The sequence below is a fragment of the Rhineura floridana genome, chromosome 15 (assembly GCF_030035675.1).
Source record: "Rhineura floridana isolate rRhiFlo1 chromosome 15, rRhiFlo1.hap2, whole genome shotgun sequence".
Lineage (NCBI taxonomy): Eukaryota > Metazoa > Chordata > Lepidosauria > Squamata > Rhineuridae > Rhineura > Rhineura floridana.
In genome coordinates this window covers 23,956,225-23,974,690 of record NC_084494.1, presented here as the reverse complement: position 1 = coordinate 23,974,690, position 18,466 = coordinate 23,956,225, and the positions used below count along the sequence as shown (strand labels likewise).

The 18,466-nt window shown below is 44.1% G+C and overlaps 1 protein-coding gene across 1 annotated transcript; it reads right to left on the bottom strand.

The window, feature by feature from the left end:
• Positions 1–847: 847 nt before the first annotated feature.
• On the bottom strand, positions 848–15,248 carry SMPDL3B (sphingomyelin phosphodiesterase acid like 3B). Its single transcript, XM_061596625.1, has 8 exons — positions 14,846–15,248; positions 11,172–11,385; positions 10,002–10,099; positions 8,278–8,421; positions 7,643–7,815; positions 7,252–7,432; positions 6,083–6,216; positions 848–4,349 (listed from the first exon to the last, which is right to left on the bottom strand). Exons 1-8 carry the CDS (start codon positions 14,904–14,906, stop codon positions 3,993–3,995), a joined length of 1,362 nt encoding a protein of 453 aa, XP_061452609.1. The 5' UTR covers positions 14,907–15,248; the 3' UTR covers positions 848–3,992.
• Between the last annotated feature and the right edge of the window lie 3,218 nt (positions 15,249–18,466).

Genomic DNA, 18,466 nt, shown 5'->3' with positions numbered 1-18,466 from the left:
GGCATGTGGGCATACCCACCCATCTGTCAAACTTGACCCACAGGGGTGGGAGAGATAAGGATCCAGCCCACCAGCCTGATCCAGTTCCCTACCCTTGTGTTAGCGTGGTACAATTAAGTCATTTCAGATACTTGACTTAATGGTCTTATGGGGCCTCTCTTCAGGGTAATCCAGCGTTGCTGTGTTTGAGAGACCCTCCAGTGGTACCCTGGATTTCAGCGCCAAAGTTCTGCCCTGACAGCACCACTGCTTAGAGGCAATGGTGTTAACCAGTTATCAAGGAAATTAATTAATTAATTAAGGGCAGATGGATAGCTCCAAACAGTAGAGGTTCAAGCCCAGAAGAATTGAAAGTATTCAGAAAATATGTGAAAGAGCATATAAGTCACAAGAACAAGTTCTCTGTATCCTAACCCTAGCTAGGATACGTTATATAAAGGGGGGGGGGAAATCAGAAGCCAACTAAATTAGATTTAATAAGGAAGGTATGGGAACAGTTAAATATTGTTAAACTAACAGCCATGCTTAAAGAGTAAGAGAGAGGTTTAGAGAAACCATAAAGTGGAACCTGGTAACTTATGATATATATAAAAAGTTGGGAATTGTAGGGCAGGGAATTGATTATATGTATTTATGAAGACGTAAAATTAATGCATTTAAGGAAAAGCTGAAAGCTGTAAATAACAAGAAGAACAAATCACACACTAGTCAACATATCTGCTCCCTTTATTAAGTAACTGTTGTATCTATTTATAATATAGCATTTTATCCTATTTCTATAATTGTAAAATGGTTTAATTTTATACAAGTTTTAAAAATTAACTTTAAATATTGATGTTCTTAACATTTTTGATATCTAGAATGTGTATTGATTGTATAAAATAATAAAGTTTATTTTTTTAAAAGTATTCAGAAGTGTCAAATGATAGTACAGGACACGACAGCTCAAATTCTGTTAAGAGCTTCAGGCCTTATAACACCAATATTAAGTGGTTGTCAGCTTGGACTCCAATTTGTTTCAAGCCAAAGAGCTGGTTCTTACCTTCAAACCCCTAAATCTGCAGTCCTATACACACTTCCCTGGGAGTAGGTCCCACTGAATGCAGTGGGCCTTACTTCTGAGTAGACCACAACAAAGTGTTGCAGCGTGTTCTGAGTAACATCCACAGGTGGAACTCCATTGAAAAGACAGAATAAAGGTTTGGGCTGGACTCCTCTGTTTTCACAGGTTTTGTTAAAATTTTAAAAAATAGTGATTGGCCTTTCTGTAAGATTTTTCCTTTCCTTTTCTTTACGGTTTGTTATTAGGTGGAAAAAATGCTGCAAAGTGAGGGGAGCTGTCAGATAGTCACTGGAGCTCAAACCAATATAGAGGCAGGGGAATTTGAAAGGCCATGCGCTTCCTCAGCTGGGAATCCCTAGGAGGTCTTGTTATCTCATGATGTCTTTTTGAAGATGGAAGGAGAACAGATAGAGATCTGTTGGGCGGGCAGGCAGGCAGGCAGACACTGCCAAAGCTTGGCTAAGGCACAGGAAAAAAGAAAAGGAGGCTTGAGGGTGCAGCTAAACCCTCTCTTCTAACCCTTTTCTGAGTTCTGGGATGGGGAAGAAACTATTCCCTTTGGGGAAACAACTAACAGGATCTGGACTGCATATGCAACATGCCTTTAAAGCACATGACTCCCCCCAAACAATCCTATAGCTTACATTCAGAGAGCTAAATTTCCCAGCACCTTTCAGTTCTCAGGATTCTTTGGGGAACTCATGTGCTTTAAGCATACAATGTGTTTCAACAGGTGACTCAATCTATCACAATAAAATGAAATGGAACACAGTGTGTGTGAGACACAAAAGTCATGTCTGTTTCTACTATCTTTTCCCCTCTCCCTGTTCTCTGCTGAGAAACAAATCTGAGTAACAACAACATGTAACTCTCACCTTATCTATATTATGGCCTTGCAGGCATGGGATAAGAAAAGGAAACAAACGGTACCCAGGCCCTGAAGGTCATCAGCTCTGACAAATGTATCTTCACCATTTGTTTACTTCTACCAAACACAGTCAACCCTTCTCACTTCACAGACTCACCCCTCTGCCCACTTCCTTCTCTTCCACACTTATTACGTATCTTTCAACCACGGTCCCCTTCTTTTAACAGAACTGGTAGGTAAAGTTTGATGTTGAGTCATGTTGCTCTTTCCCCTGGAAGATCCCACACACGTGCTCTTAAGAGCCCTACTGGATCATCTAATCCAGCATTCTGTTTTCACAGTGGCCAGCTAGTTGCCTATGGGAAGCCTGCAAGCAGGACCTAAACACAAAAGTGTTTTCCCCATTTGTGATTCCCGGCAACTGGCATTCAGAGGCATCCTGGAGGGAGAACATAAGAAGAGCTGTGCTGGATCAGACCAATGGCCCATCTAGTCCAGAATCCTGTTCTCACAATGGCCAACCAGTTGCCCTATGGAAGCCCACAAGGAGGACCTGAGTACAAGAGCACTTTTCCCTCTTGCGGTTTCCAGCAACTGGTATTTGCAAGCATATCACCTCCAACTATGGAGACAGAGCATAGCCATCATGGCTAGTAGCTATTAATAGCCTTATCCTGCATGAATTTGTCGAATCCTCTTTTCAAGCCATCCAAGTTGGTGGCCATCACTGCCTCTTGTGAGAGCAAATTCCATAGTTTACCTGTAACTATGCACCGTGTGAAGAAGTACTTTCTTTTGTCTGTCCTGAATCTTCCAACACTCAGCTTCATTGGATGTCCACAAGCTGCAGCATTATGAGAGAGGAAGAAAAACTTTTCTCGATCCACTTGCTCCATCCCGTGCACAATTTTATACACTTCTATCATATCACTTCTTACTCGCCTTTTCTCTAAATTAAAAAGCCCCAAATGCTGCAACTTTTCCTCACAGGAGAGTCGCTCCATCCCCTTAATCATTTTGGTTGCCCTGTTCTGAACCTTTTCCAGGTCTACAATATCCTATTTTGAGGTGAGGCAACCAGAACTGTACACAGTATTCCAAGTGACGTCAAACATATCCATCAGTCAACATGCAGCATCATTGGATGAGTCTGAATTCTAGTATTAGAGAGGAAGAAAAATCTCTATCCACTTTTCCCATTCCATGCTTAGTTTGATATAGCTCTCTCATGTCCTTTTTTACTCATATTTTCTCTAAAAAAAGTCCCAAATGTTGCAGCCGTTCTTCATCATAAAGGAATTGCTCCATCCCCTTGATGATTTTGATTGCGCTTTTCTGAATATTTTCCATCTCTACAATATCCTTTCTGAGGTCACGTGACCAGAACTTTACACAGTACTCCAAATGCAGTCACACCATAGATTTGGGTAATGGCGGTACGATATTGGCAGGGTTTTTTCAGTCCCTTTCCTAACAATCCCTTGCATGGAATTCACTTTTTTCACACCTGCTGCACATTGGGTGAACATCTTCTTTGGGCTATCCACTAGGCCCCCAAGGTCTCGTTCCTGGTCAGTCACTGCCAGTTCAGATCCTATTTGCATATATGTGAAATTAGGATTTTTCCTCCAATGTGCATCATTTTACACTTGCTTGCATTGAATTGCATTTGCCATTTTATTGCCAATTCACCCAGACTGGAGAGATCCCTTTGGAGCAAGGAAAAGATACGCTAAGACAAGTAATGCACTGGCAAATTTATCAACAGCTTTGTATCTTGCTCTGATAAAACAATCCTAGAGACACTGAAATGATGTTGTCATCAACCTGTTCTCAAATGGTTCAATAACTCAGGAGAATGACATGCATTTGGCACCCATTTCTATGCATACCTTCCAACCTAGGTTTGTGAAAAGAAAAGAAAGAAAAGAAAAGGCCAGGAAAGCTGATCTCAGGATGCTGATATCCGGGGCAGTGGCCAACTCTTGTGCTTTTTCTGTGCTTGTGTAGAAGCCACACACCTTTGCTCATATCCCAGTCTATTCAATGCTCCCTATAGGCCTAGAGTCCCATCATGGAGCAAAACAACAGAAGGCCCAGCACTGGAGTTAAGGGTGCTTCTGCAGCACTTCCGGCTTGAATACACTGGCTATATTTTGCAAAATCAACTTCCCTGATGGCACAGATGTGGTCAGTCTGGCAGCTGCCATCACAGTCTGCAAGGTCATATTGAACCGAGTTATAGCGGTAGTACTGCTGGAGGTGACCTTGGTCCTTCCCAATCTTCTCCAGCAGCAGCTGCATGGAGCTGACGGAACCGTCTGTGATCTGGAAAGCTTCAGTCAGGCTGTATTCTTTCTCCCATTCAGGGGTCCCCATGTTAGCGTGGGTGAGGTTTAAATAATAAGTTACCATATCCTAAAAAGAGAACAAAAGGCACTGGGGGTCAACAGTGGCAACTCTGTGCTAGGCATAAAGCATTTGGCTTAATTTATTTGCAAGTGGGACCTACAACAAAATGTGGCAGTGTTGACTGGTCCAGTTCAGGGTTCCAGACAGCCAACCAGCCATACCTTTTCCCAGAATATTCCATTCCATTACCCTTGCCCCACCCCTTTTCCATTCCCCCCCCCAACAGCCAGTCAACGTTACGTGCTTATTAAGCATGGTCAGTCCTCATTGTTTGGGGCTTTTCCCAGCCTTATTTTTTCTTCCTGACCTTTTCTGGTATTCGTGCAAACTTTAGAGTTCCCCCAAACCTGCTGATACCTTCCTCTTGTGCATGGATGGTGTTGCTGCCTAAAGATCCACACTCATTCCTCAATGTGGCAAAGCACTCTGCTGCATAAGTTTCTCAAATGCTGCAACGAACCACACTTTTGCCTACTAGCCTTTGCCTTTCATTGTGAACAGTGATGAACAATGCCTATGCTGAGCCATTTCTATTATATTGGTTTTAACAGCTGTATTAGTAGTACTACTGCTACTACTGCTACTACTACTACTACTACTACTAATAATAATAATAATAATAATAATAATATTGTGAGGTCGTTGTAAGTCACCTGGAACCTTTTTTATGTGGAAACTGACTAATAAACCAATCAAATAAATATATAATTGTAAAAACAAATGTGAAAGTCAATTAACTACTTTTTATTTGTTTTATTCATTTTTTCACTCTCACTTTTCAGGATAATATCCTCACAAAGTTGCAAACAGCTAAGCATCACATGTAGCTTGACCCTGTCTAATGGAGATAGTAATTTAGGCTTCACTGCTTAGTCAATTAATCAGCCAGTCAATTAAAAATATTTGATTGATTAAAACAGTGTAGCAGATTAATCAGGCAGCAAATTGCTTTTCTAATGCTTAACTCTTTCAACGCAAGAACTTACAAAGATGGGTAAGAAGCAGGCATTAGAAAATATATTCCCCACACACACACACCGCCTCTTCTAAGATGGTGTTTGCTGCAACATGTGGGTGCATTTTTTAAAAACAATAAACAAAAATAACAGCTTAAGTATTTTCATACAAGAAGCAATGAAAATGGTGTGTGGAAGAGGCACTCTCTCCTCTCTGACAAAGGACTAACCCTTCTAAACACAAATTGTTTAAAAACAGGTGAGGAATGCCTTTTTCCCATAAGTAGAGAGCCATTCATACTGCAACATTCATATGCAAATTTTACTTATTTTTATCAAAACCATGCAATGAATTGACTAAGATTTTCTTAAATTTATTTATTTATTTATTTATTATTCAATTTATATCCCACCCTTCCTCCCAGCAGGAGCCCAGGGCGGCAAACAGAAGCGCTAAATACACGTTAAAACATCATAAAAACAGGCAACAGCTGTAATTAAAAGTGATATTGGCAGAACTGTGCCAACTGCTGCATTCTTTGTGGCATCTACCACCTTGCAGGCCTAAGGCAAACACAAACTGGGGGAAGAGGAAGTCAGTGAATCTCAACCCAAGCCAGACCTGCACAGTCCCTTTCCTGGTCTTTCCTTCACTGGGAGCAGGATGGATTTTCTTGCCAGAATACTCTCTTGCAGTGGCCACATTGATTAGTGTCACACTTGACACTAACACTTGATTTGCTGGAGACAAACATAAACAACTGACAGTCAGTCTCCCCCTACCTTCACTCGCAGGGTGTCACGGTCATACGTAAAGACCCGTATGCCAGGGTTGTTGGCTCCATTGTGCACACCTGGTAAAGTTGTCTTCCAGGGTGTTACTGCTGGTGCTAAAAACATGACACTGATGGGGGAACCTGGAAGAAAAGGCAAAAGAAAACGTGAATAAGGAACGCATGCATTCCTCTGTCCCTGCCCACCACTGCCATGTGGCCCCTGGAAGGTTGCCTAGAAAGGAATGTGGCCCTCAGGTTCAAAATGTTTCCCCACTCCTGTCCTAGGAGTTCTACCCAGTGCTTGCGCAAGGTTCTGGAGTGTCCTTGGGCAAGATCCCCTGCATGGCACTCCCACTCTCAGTGAATCTAGCTCGTCTCTGCCAATATCACCAGTTGATGCTGTTCCTCTTTCTCACCACCGCTACCACTTGCTTGCATGCCAGGCAGAGAACCAATGAGCAAGCAGGCAGCAGCATCTACTGATCCTGCTTTAACAACAGCTCCACCATTGCCTGGACCACAGCAAGAGCCAGGTGAACCAGCAAGTTGCAATGGGACCAATTTACTGGAAGGACCAATTTACTTGAGAGATTGCCTTACCCCATACATGCCTACATGACCGCTCTGATCTGCAGAATTAGCACTATTAGAAGTGCCATATAATATTTGTTCCACACTTGTAAGGAATACATCTTTTAGCACAGCAGCACCTAAACCCTAGATCTCCCTACCTATTGATATCAGGCCAACACCTTTGCTGTATTCTTTTGGTGCCTGCTAAAGGCTTCTTTGTTTAGGCAACCCTACCCAGACATTTAAGAGCAGACATGTTTTAAAATGTAATTTTAACTGCTTTTAATTATTTTTTTGTATTTTAAAATTTGCTTTTGACGTTGACTGTTACCGAATAATTTTAATGTGTGTATATATAGACAGTTTTGAAAGCAACAAACAGAATAAAATAAATAAAAATAAATTCTCAACATGGTGAAAAGTAGGAACAGGTCCAGCGGGTCTTGTCAGTGGACCCTCTGATGGGGTATGGATCATCGGCAGATGCCCAACCATGCCAACCCTTGATGCCAGCCCAGCCCTGGCTTTGCTGAAAGGCAGCATAAAAATAACCTAACAGACTACAGTGGACTTCTGAACCCATTGACATCAAAGGGAGTATACCTGTGTTACTGTAAAACATTCTAAAACTATCAGTGTGATGATGCCCAAAGAACTGTGCCACAATCACTCCATGATGCTTCTGAATGATTTCTGTATATCTTCGGTTAAAATGTTCTCGGAACCAGGGCTTGCCTCGTTTCTTTTCAAAGAAGCCAGGAGGGACATGCCCAATAATATAGACCTGAAAAGAGAAGAGACAAGAGGAAATGGATAGGGCAATGTGACATGCTTGGCTATAAATTCTTGCTCAGCCAAATACCTGCTGGGTCCCAGCCTCAGCACCTCATCTGTGCAGTGGGAATAACAGTGATCTGCCATCCCACTTTCCCCCCCCCCAACAGCATCTCTTTTTTCTTAATAATTCACAAACAATAAAGCATGGATAAGGAACCTTTTCCCCTGCATCTGATGCCTTGGTCAGCATATCTTCCAGCCAATGGAACTGGCCTCCTGGATCTTCCAGGCTGATGGTTTGATTATTATTTTCATAGTACAGGTTTGTGTTGAGGACAATCATTCGCCTTGCTGGGCCAGGACCAGACAGCATCTGACTGTAGAAAGCCCCTGCAAAACAGCCAACAAGACAGTTCAGTCTAGGTTTGTTGTCCCTCGCTCTCCCCGCCAGGATCTGTGCAGAGGCCGCAAAGAACACAAGTCTACTGAGCAGCTCTGCTTTAAGCAAATAAGTCAGAGTGGACAACACTGGGCTAGACAGGCAAACAATCTGGAACTAGTAGTGCAGCTCAGTGATAGAGCACCTGCCTTGCCTGCAGAAGGTCCCAGGTTCAATCCCGGGCACCTCCAGGCAGGGCTGCGAGAGACTCCTGTCTGAAGCCCCAGAGAGCTGCTGCCAGTCAGTGTAGACCTATGGTCTGATTCAGGTCCCTATGTTGCTCTGACTGAGATAGCTATTTGTTTTCTTGTAACCTGTGCGGAACCAGAGGGATATATCTCATTTGGGCCTATCGGATTCCTCTTTAACCTCTCACAGTCAGCATCAGTTTCTGAAATGGATCCAACACACACCTGTTCGGAACATCTGCACAGAGTGATCACTGAGCCAAGGGTGCCACAAGTCTGCAGTTGCATTATAGATCCGGTTCTCCTCGGCTGGAAGCTGGTTTTTGGGGTGGAAATCATGGTTGCCCATCGCAGGATACACCTGAGTTTCTGGAAGGGGGGGGAACAGTGCAGTGGGTTTAGGGGCTGGAGAAGAGATTAGTTTTTGCATCCAAAGGCTGGAGGTGACTGCAGAACAAACATCTCAGTGCTGGCGCTAGCATCACTAATTGGATTGTGGCATCTCCCTTTGCCAAAACAGGAGGGGAAGAAAAGTTGCTGTATCACTGCAGCTGTTCAGTCGTCCACATGGCAACAGATGGGAAAGAGTAGGAAAACGTGGGCAAAGCACGTGGACACTATCCATACCACACAATTAAAGCACTATTCTACCACTTTAATAGTCATGACTTCCCACAAAGAATCTTGGGAACTGTGGGTTGTATTCAATTAAGTCCTATTCAGAGTAGACTCATTGAAATTAATAAACCTGCTAGACATGCCCATACTCTGAGTAGGACTAATGTTGAATACCACCCTGTAGTGTTGCTAAGGATGCTGGGAGTTGCTAGGAGACCACTATTCTTCACAAAGAGCAACCACCATTTTGGAACCTCTGGCTTATATAAATCCTGCTTGCCACTCCGATGTGGGGAAAGGTTCACGGGGAGCAACCTGGGATCTGAATTGCATTGTGTCAACAGGGGCAAACAATGTGCAGCCCTGACCCACTTTGATGAAAGTGGTGAAAAATGGGAGGGGAAGGGAGTAGCAGAAAGCGAGAAAAAAGGGTGGCTTAATCCCTATCAGATTTAGAACTTGGAAAAGTTACTTTTTTGAACTACAACTCCCATCAGCCCAATCCAGTGGCCATGCTGGCTGGGGCTGATGGGAGTTGTAGTTTAAAAAAGTAACTTTTCCAAGCTCTGATCAGATTACCCACAAGGAAATATAGACCACAGAAATAAGGTCCCATCCCCATCCCCGCAATGTAAAAGAAACAGATTTATGCCTGGAGAAGAGAAGACTGAGAGGAGATATTCTAGCACTCTTCAAGTACACGAAAGGTTGTCACATTGAGGAGGGCCGGGATCTCTTCTCGATCATCCCAGAGTGCAGGACACGGAATAATGGGCTCAAGTTGCACAGAGCCAGATTTCGAGTGGACATCAGGAAAAACTTCCTAACTGTTAGAGCCATACGACAATGGAATCAATTACCTAGAGAGGTAGTGGGCTCTCTGACACTGGAGGTATTGAAGAGGCAGCTGGACAGCCATCTGTCGGGAATGCTTTGATTTGGATTCCTGCATTGCGCAGGGAGTTGGACTTGATGGCCTTATAGGCCCCTTCCAACTCTACTATTCTATGATTCTATTTTTGTACCCATTACTTGCCTGGCGTGGCTCCAATAATTGAATACAATTTTTTTTTGGTGCTGAGTTGATTTATTTTACTAGAATATATATATAGCCTTGCCTATACTTGTTTGGGGCTCATCTTGCCTACCCTTGACACTCTTCAAGGAAGTACATTCTATCGTCTTGCTCCACTGCCGAAACAGTCAAGATTCCCCCACTCCCTATTGTGCAACTTAAGACTTTTTTCTTGCCATTTAAAACTCATGGCATTTAGTTCTGGCCTCTTCTTGGCACTGCCTTCTTACCGCCCAACCGCTCTGGAACATCCTACCTGGAAAGACTTGTTTGATCAGGTTAGTTAGCTTTCCAATTATCTCCAACACAGTGTCTTCACCCAGTTTCTCATCAGGTACGTGAGGAGTGTCGTCTCTGGAAAACAGCACAAATGCCATCCGGCTCAAGGACACGGTCACTGAGCAAAAGCCAAGTCTCTGGCTAGATTAACTGTGTGCAGGAGTTAACCAAATAAGAACATGAGAGGAACCCTACTGGATCACACCAAATGGCGTATCTAGTCTAGCATCCTGTTTCCTACAGTGGCCTATGGGAAGCCCACAAGCAAGACATGAGGGCAATAGCCACCTCTTGATGTTGTTCTCCAGCAACTCGTATTCAGACACATGTTGGATCTGCTCCTGGAGGCAATGCATAGCCATCATGACTAGTAGCCATTGATAGCCTTATCCTCCATGAATTTGTCCAGTCCCTTTTTTAAAACCATCTAGGTTGGTGACCATCACCACATCTTGTAGCACTGAATTCCATAGCTGAAGTAAGGCCCCATCTGCACTATACATTTAAAGCAGTATCATACCATGGCTTTCCCCCAAAGAATCCTGGGAACTGTGTGCATGCTGAGAAGTTGTTTGGAGACCACTATTCCCCTCAAAGAGCTACAGTTCCCAGAGTTCCCTGGGAAGCGGAATTGACTGTAAAACCACTTTGGGAATTATAGCTCTGTGAGGGGAATAAGGTCTCTTTTAACAAAGCACCCTTAACAAACTACAGTTCTCAGGATTATTTGGGGGAAGCCATGACTATTTAAAGTGGCAAGATGCTGAAGAGGGGGTCATTTTTATCTACATCAGTTTTTTTTCTTTTATGTTTCAATGTTTGCCTGTTTTGTAATATATACTCCATAAAAATATACTGTTCTTTGGGTTTTTCCAGCACGCTCTGTTATCACTTTTGGTTTAGACCAAGTGTGGGGAACCTTTGGCCCTCCAGATGTTACTGAACTACAACTCCCATCTTCCCCTGCAACCGTGACAGATGACCAACAACATTTTGAGGGCCAAATGTTCCTATCACCTAGTTTAGACAAAGATTTACCAAACTGAGTGTGCAAATACACACAATCTGAGTGTGCAAATGAGTGTGTAAGTGGCAGAAAAAGAGGAAGGAGGAGGAGCAGCAGCAGCACAGTGCACAAGCTCCTTACCCTGTCCAGAGAATGAAGTCTGGGTTAGGGAGAATCTTCTTCATGGCATAAACAGAAGAGTTGACAAGAATCCAGGGAGCATCGCACAAGTAATCTCCCCAAGCCCCTGCGTTGGGCACTGGTTGAGTGCCAGCAGATGGGCACACCTTCAAGGGGTCTGAGGATACTTTGTACTGCGGGTCCAGATGAAGGTCTGTGATGTGCCAAAAGGAACCTGATCAAGGCAAAGACAGAAACAAAACTAGCTCTTTCTTATGCTGTAAGGGAAGAAAGGTTCTCTGACCAACAAACAATCCTGCTTGGAGCTGTTTGTATGATTGGGTATGCCACGTGGGGTCTATTGGAGCCCATTCCCTCCCATCCCTTCCCCTTCTCCCCTTGATTGATTGTTCTTTCTTTCTTTCTTTCTTTCTTTCTTTCTTTCTTTCTTTCTTTCTTTCTTTCTTTCTTTCTTTCTTTCTTTCTTTCTTTCTTTCTTTCTTTCTTTTTAAAGCATATGTCTGCTTTTCTTAATGGCATTGCGAATTGGCATGTTTTGCTGCTCTGTTCTCCCCCCTTTTATTGTTCGTATTTGTTATTTGTATTGTTAACAGGGGGGGAAAGGCAAACCAATCCACTATGTAATTTAAAAAAGGATAAAAATAAAACTCTTGATGAAATATTTCTACTTTTGCTTTGGAAAGCTTTACTTGAAGCCTAGAGGAGGGTGGGGAATCCCCAGCCCAAGGGCCAGGTGCAGCCCACAACAGCCAGACTTCATCCAGCCCTCTGAGTCCTTTTCCTCCCATCAGCTGTTCAGCTGGAAGCAGCTGAGGATGCAAAACGGCTTGGATGTTGTGTACCAAGTTTGCAGCTGCAGCTCTTTCCTTTGCAAGAAGACCAAAGTACAGGCTGCGTTCCCTGACAGAGGGCAAACTTTTCTTTATTTATTCCTAGATCGCTTAATGTCAAAATAGGCTTCTAAGTGGTTTACAAAGCACAAAAGCCCATTACACGAGCATTAAAATATAAACACCCATAATCAAAATACACAATAAATCAATCCATTTAAACCAACCCAGTAAGGAAACTAGACATTAAACCAAGAGTGGGGAACCTGCAGCCCTTCCTATGTTGTTCAACTCCCATCAGCCTCGGCCAGGCTGACCAGTGGTCAGGGGTGATAGGAGTTAAAATCTGACATTGCTGCATTCAGACATGGGGCTTATTGCGTTAGTTTAATGGATCAAAATGGTAGCGCTTCTGACCCGATGTCTAAAATTCCTTTCATATTGCAGTACCTGTTGCGTTAAGGAACCATGGCTTTTTCAGCCGATATACCAGCTTTTCGCGCAACTGTCTTTCACAATGCTGCAATGAACAGCACCTTGTTTTCGGCCCTTATTCATTATACACTGTAGTTTCCCCATAATTCCCTGTGCAGGTTAGTGTCTGGACACAGGGGGTGGGGCTGGGAAAAGAAGGAAGGGAATGCTGCTACTCTGGAATACCAGTACAATTTTTGTTAGGCAGAAAAAATTGGTGCATACCTAAAGGGTAGGAACGCATTGCATGCTGGAATATCTGTCATGTGAGCAGCTGTAGTTAATGCAAAACCCCCGTGATCTTCTGGTTCCCAGGCTTGCAAATGGATTATTTCAGGTATTATTTATCACAAAAATTAGTGCTGAACTTCCACGAGATTCCACTAGATTTCTGGAACTGGCTTTTACATCATATGCAAGGTCAAATATAATGTGCAAATTACCAGGTAAAAAATCAGCAGAATAATAAAGTGCAGTGTGAAAGCAGCCCAAGAGGGCTACAGTCACATCGACACCATACATTTAAAGCACATGGCTTCCCCCAAAGAATCCTGTTCTGGATGCTGGGCATGGGTGGAGCAATGCATCCTGTTGGCTAATGCAGGGCTCTGGGAGGTGAAAGGTAGTGTGCCACTGTACTTAACGCATTGCTTTTGACTTTGCTGGCGCTTTGCCACATGAGAGCATACCCAAATTCCCCCCTCCAAAAAAGATGGCAGCCGTGTCAACTTAGTGGATTCCTTTCCAAATCCTCTGTGCCTCAATCATTAGGGGAGCTGCCTCAGGCAGCAGATGCTGGGAAGCAATGGGGGTGCATCCCCTGCCCCAGACCAAGCCTCCTGAGCTAATGGCTCAGTGGTGGCAATGCTGGCATAGGAATAGGAAACTGCCTTGTATGAGTCAAGCCCTTAATCTGTCTAGCTCAGTACTGTCCACACTGACTGGCAGCAGCTCTCCGGGGTTTCAAGCAGTGACATTCCCAGCCCTACCTGGCGATGGTGAAGATTGAACCTGGGACCTTCTGACTGCAAGACAGATGCTCTATCACTGAGCTATGGCCCTTTGCTTATTGCTGGCCTGGGCTGTCTGTCTTGTCTGCCTGCCTTTTTCTGACATATTGGAGACCATCAGGACAGGCCCCTAATCAAACAAGCAGGCAAAGCGGCAGCCTGGCCATACACGCCAGCAGTCATCATGCATCAGTTGCTCTACTGACATGTTGTATGTTTGTGCCACCTCTACCGCAACATTTTAGCATCTGAGCAGATAGCAAGCAAGCTCCAGACACTTAAAATACTGAGCTTTGCCTGCAACATGATCTGCTCTGTGCCCCTGAAGCTAATCCGGTGCTGTAAAGGGCACTGTGCCATTGCCAGTATTGGCATAAGATTCATTCAACTGTCAGCCTGATCAGTAAGAATGGATTAATCTGTCACCTTCAGTTTCTCTCAATTACTCATTTAATCAATCTTAAATTCTCAATGTTTCTTCAGCAATTTGGTATATAAAAAAAATAATGAAAACTTGTTAGCACTTATTATGATTTTCTCCTAAGATAAACACATCATTGTATTAAGTTTTGACTAATGTACACATTGTTGCAAGCAATTCCCCCTAATGTAATGCATTTTGTAAGCTATTTTATTTATTTATTTAATTTCTACCCTGCCTTTCTCTTCATGATAGAAACCCAAGGCGGCTTACATATGGTTCCCAGGCGGTCTCCCATCCAGGCACTGACCAGATCTGACCCTGCAGCAGGGAGCTGGCATTATGCGCCTTCAGACCATAGCCTGCTTTTTAGTTCACACTTTCCCCTAACATTTGTACACGCTGGTTGGAGAACGCTATCGCAAGATTTGGAGAAGTGCAAATTTCGAAGGATAATTGTGTTTCATTTTGCATATGGGTTTGAGAAGGGTAATTTTTCATTAACATGCAAACGAAACCACATTTCTCCCCCATGCCTACTGGTTGACTTCTCTAGGTGAAATGGGCTGGGGAGCACCATCTTACCTAGGGAAGGGTCGTGGCTCAGCGGTAGAGCATTTGCCTTGCATGCAGAAGGTCCCAAGTTCAGTCCCTGACACCTCCAAGTACAGCTAGAAGGGAATCGCTGTCTGAAACCCTAGACAGGCACTGTCAGTCAGTGTAGACAATACTGAGCTAGATGGACAATTGGTCTGACTCAGTATAATGCTGTTTCCCAGGTTCCTATCCTTGGCCTCCGGCAGCAAAATGTCACGGGCCAGTCCTGGGTAATCACATGTTTGTGCCACAAACCCAAGCTGTGAGACAATCTGCCTTCTTGCCTTAAACCCCATCTATGAATTGTTTTCTCTCAAACTACTAGCTAAAAGCCAAAGTTACCTGAGGCAGCAGCTGAGCCTCTGCAGTGCATCAGGAGCCACAGGACTCCCAAAAGATCCATCTTTCACTGCCGGCGATCTTCTGGCTGAGGATCCACTTCAGTGTTCTGTAGCTGCAGCTGTAGGACAAGTTAGCCAGTACCTTTACACTTGCCTCTCCCAGATCTCTGACTCACAGGCTTGTTGCTGCTGCAGCAACTCTGCTCGGCATCTAAACTGTTATCTGCTGCCTACTCAGCAGAGGGCTTGAGATATTTTTAAAAGGTGTATGTTTAGTTAGGAGTGAAAAAGGCAACCAGCTGGAAATCAATCCCATCCTCTTCTTACAAAGGCACTTTGTAAGGGGCAAGCTATGCTGTTTTTTAATCTGCTACTCTGGGGCTTCACTGGTTGAAATCCATATATTTTGCTGACCCAGCAGGGCAGAGCTGGCACACTTCTCATTTCTGACACAAACATTAACAAGGCCAAGTTTGTGTGTGACACAGTGGAAGGTCAGGTTCTGTGCTCCTCCCCACTGCATCAAGAATATGCAAGTTGCAGTAAATCTTACCGGGTTTTGATATTTGCGTTATTCTACTTACCTGTTTAATACTCATTGTTTATTAGGCAAAACTACTTGCAAAAATGTATACGTTAGCATACAAAAATGTGTTTACTAGGTGAAATTTACACAAAAATGCTGAAGAGTTTTCGTGTGTGTTTTTTGAAACTGCAGATTGCTGTGAAAATGTGGAGAACTGAATTTAAGATTGGAAAAATGCAAAACGGAGAGAACTGAAATGGACAGATCCTTCCATCCATACTGGGGAGCCCTGTGGGTGCCAGGTAGACCTCTCTGGGGAGGTGTTTCCTAGCTGGGGTGCCATCACTGAGAAGGGCCTGATAATGATCCATCTCACTTCAGATAGCAGGGATACCCAGAGAAGGTCCCCCCCTCCCGATGATTTTAAAAACACAGTTAAGCATATCCAAAGGTAGGTAGCTCTTCAAGTAACATATTTGCCCCCTTCAGTCCTGTACCCTTTTAAGGAGCTTTTAAATCAGGGCTGGGGAACCTTTGGCCCTCCAGATGTTGCTGAAGTCCAGTTCCCATAATCCCCAATCAATGGTCAAGATGGCTGGGACCGATGAAAGTTGGAGTCCAACAGCATCTGGAGTGTCAAAGGTTCCCCAGCCCTGTTTTAAATAGATTTTCTTTCACCTTTGGAGGCTATGTGTATCCCCACTGTACAACTCTGGTGCTGGAGAGTTCATTTTGTGATATTTCTTTTAAAGTAGCAAATAGTGGCAAGGAAGGTAAACATCTGCAAGAATGCCAGAACACTTTTTCTTATTTTTATAAAATTCTCACTGGTGGTTCCTTTCTCCGCATTTTTTCTTTTTGGATTTAAAAAATGAAGATAAAACTAGCATGTCCAGTCTCCACACACACACATTTCCTTGACAATAGGTTAGATTGCCTTCTAAATACTGTAGGGAGGACAGCCTGGCTGGGAGTCTGTGAGTTCAAATCCCCACTCGTGTCTCCTGGGTGTCAAGGGCCAGCTAAAGATCACTCCCACAGTGAGTGGCTCAGGGGTTACGTGCCCTGCCACCTGTGCAGCCGTGGGCAAGCTGCATAGTCCCAAGGAGCCCAGTTGCCCCCCAGCTGGCAGTTGCGGACAATGAAGGGGCTGGCTTGTGCAGCTGTGGCAAGCTGAGCAGGCCCCAGCTAGCTGGGGAAGACTAGCCTCAGAGGGAGCCAATGGTAAACCCCCTCTGAATATCGCTTAGCATGAAAACCCCATTAATAGGGTAGCCGTAAGTCGGGATCTACTTGAAGGCAGTCCATTTCCATTTCATTTATGTATTGAATCCAGAAAACAAGTCAGAAAATCCAGAAAAAAAGGCAAAATACCCAAGTCCAAAGTCCATATGTAGTATTGCAATCCAATAAAAGAGTTTGCAGCAGATATGCTAGATACTTTTGCCCTGGTACCAAGAAAAGGGAGACATTGCTAAAACTCAGCAATAAGACAGCAGGAATTTGATACTTTGACCTGGTCTACACAGCTTGAGACTGCCTGTCCACATGCAGCCAGCAAGCTCTGTATTGTGGCCACCTGGGTGCTTGAAAGACTCCATGTTTTTGCATGTTTTTGCAGTCCTAGCCAGGCAATAAAGCAGGTTTATTGAACTCACAGTGGGCCACCACCATGCATTGGTGGTGGTGAGCTGTGTTTCGCTAGGGTTACAAATTGCAGAGGCCCAATTCAGGCTTTGCATTATTAATCGGATGTTACAGATCAGACAGGCGTCATCTTTTAGGTACATATTCCTTCCTTTTTCAACAAGCCTTTTAAGTGAGGATTTTTATGCCATTCTGTATCTGTACTGGATTTGAAATTGTGTTTTAGGGCACAATCCAACTTGTATGCCGGGCTGAGGGGAGTTGCATATGGTGGATCCCCCACTGAGCCAGCAGGAGCCCCTCTGCCACAGCAGAGCTGGGATTCTGCCAGCTCAGCCAAGAGTCTGCTGGGGAAATCCAGCCCAGTGGAAAGGGTGCCAGCAGAAGCCAGAGGAAGGTCCAAAAAAGGAGTGTTCTGGGGCGTGCTGGAGGAGGAGCCGGGGGGGGCTTATGCAACATCCAACTCCTGTTTGGAGCACTCCTGCAGGTCCCAATCAAGGCCAAAGTTATACCAAGAAAAAGGTCAGTCTAAGAAAATAATTCTAATGGAAGTCAATGGGCAGTGCTTACACGCTAGTAGGGATATTCGGTAGGGATTTTATTTTTCGCTCGAGTGTGCAGCTCCCGGCAGAGCCGACGTCCTGCCAGTCTGGAGGCTCCCAAATTGGGAATGGATGCCACGGAGCTTCCCAACAGCTCCTCCTCCACTGGCACCCCTTCTGCCGTCTCCCCATGAGTTGGATTGCTCTGCCCGCAATGAAATTGTTTCAATCATTTTATATGGAATTGGTTTAATTGCTTTTATATATGAAATTGCTTTAATTTTTGTATATATATGCTTTTAAAATTTGTTTTTATTGTTGATCTTTTCATCATTAAATTGCTTCAGGATATCTTAGAGGAAGTGATTCAAAAATGGAACGAGGTCCACACTTTGTTCTCAGTGAGAGCTTCAAATCCGCTATTTTCCAGTCGCAAGAAAAAATGAAACTGACTAGACCCCCCTCCCCTTCTCCATTGTCCAAGCCTGAGAGAAAGGTGGAGGGGGGGGTAGTGAGTGAAAGGCAAAGTAGGGAGAGGCAGCTTTTGTGGGCGGCAGAGAGAGAGGTATAAGCAGAGCTTGGAAAAGTTACTTTTTTGAACTACAACTCCCATCAGCCCCAGCCAGCACATGAGCCCACCCACTACAAAAACATAGACGCAAAGTGCCTACAAGGAAGAGCGCAGCGCAGCTGCGATGTTTTTTCCTTTCCTTTTTGCATTATCAGTGGATTGGGTTAATACAGATTTAAAGGGGGAAACTATGATAGCTTCTGCTTGCCTGCAACATCATGTGAACCATGTGAATTACAAGGGGATGCAAGTAGCATGAGACACACACCAAATCACTGTTTGGATGAGCCCTGTAAGAGGCACCCGTACTATGTGAAATAAATCACCTCTCTGTAG